This window comes from Frankliniella occidentalis, unplaced genomic scaffold (genome assembly GCF_000697945.3).
Source record: "Frankliniella occidentalis isolate FOCC.00 unplaced genomic scaffold, Focc_3.1 Scaffold64, whole genome shotgun sequence".
NCBI lineage: Eukaryota > Metazoa > Arthropoda > Insecta > Thysanoptera > Thripidae > Frankliniella > Frankliniella occidentalis.
The window spans coordinates 471,533-472,546 of record NW_026267194.1 but is presented as its reverse complement, the minus strand read 5'-3'; the positions used below and the strand labels follow the sequence as shown (position 1 = coordinate 472,546).

Below are 1,014 nucleotides of genomic sequence, written 5' to 3'. Positions count from 1 at the left end.
TTCGAGCAGGAAATGGCCACCGCCGCCGCCTCCACCTCCCTCGAGAAGTCCTACGAGCTTCCCGACGGCCAGGTCATCACCATCGGTAACGAGAGGTTCCGTTGCCCAGAGGCCATGTTCCAGCCCTCTTTCGTGGGCATGGAATCTTGCGGTATCCACGAGACCGTCTACAACTCCATCATGAAGTGCGACGTCGACATCCGCAAGGACTTGTACGCCAACACTGTCCTTTCCGGCGGTACCACTATGTACCCCGGTATCGCCGACAGGATGCAGAAGGAAGTAACTGGTCTCGCTCCTTCCACCATCAAGATCAAGATCATCGCGCCCCCTGAAAGAAAGTACTCCGTATGGATCGGTGGTTCCATCCTGGCCTCCCTGTCCACCTTCCAGACCATGTGGATCTCCAAGCAGGAGTACGACGAGTCCGGCCCCGGCATCGTCCACCGCAAGTGCTTCTAAACCTCGAACAACTGTGAACTACCAATTGGTGCACTTGAAACTCGAATACCAGACTGAATTGATACAGTTTTGTTTGGCGATGGTCGAACCCTGGCTGACGCCAGTCCTGCATGACTGGGGGAAAAACAGAACACGGCTCTTTGCATAAAAATTGAATCACAATCCTGCTTGGCCGAAGTTCGCATCCCAAAGGACGCACAGGGCCGCTGCGGCTCTCGGAATCCACTTAAAGGGACCGGAAAGACATTGGAATAGCATTTCACTTCATTTTCTTTACATTTATTTCATGTATGTGTGCGTATAAAATATTGTTTATGAATATATCTATTGTATTTTGGTACATATGTTTTGGTCCATAACTTTCAGCAATGGTAAACATCTTTTTTTTTGCGACAATTCTTATAAAATAAACGGAGAGATTTTATCATCAATTGTCAAAACAATTTTCTTGTGGATCCTGCAGTTATGTCCAGAAGCCAACACGCACATTTTTATTTTTGATTGTATTGTCGAACCTAAACCTCAGATTCAGTCCCCCACGTCCCCCACCCC

At 48.4% G+C, this 1,014-nt stretch overlaps 1 protein-coding gene across 1 annotated transcript in view; it reads left to right on the top strand.

Annotated features, from left to right (window-relative positions):
* The window catches only part of LOC113213161 (actin, alpha skeletal muscle), a 10,255-nt gene extending 9,362 nt beyond the window's left edge, over window positions 1-893 (top strand). The window contains exon 2 of the mRNA XM_052268150.1: window positions 387-893. Within this exon, the coding sequence (XP_052124110.1) occupies window positions 387-462 (76 nt within the window). The 3' untranslated portion in view covers window positions 463-893. The remainder of the gene's footprint in view (window positions 1-386) is intronic.
* Window positions 894-1,014: the final 121 nt, after the last annotated feature.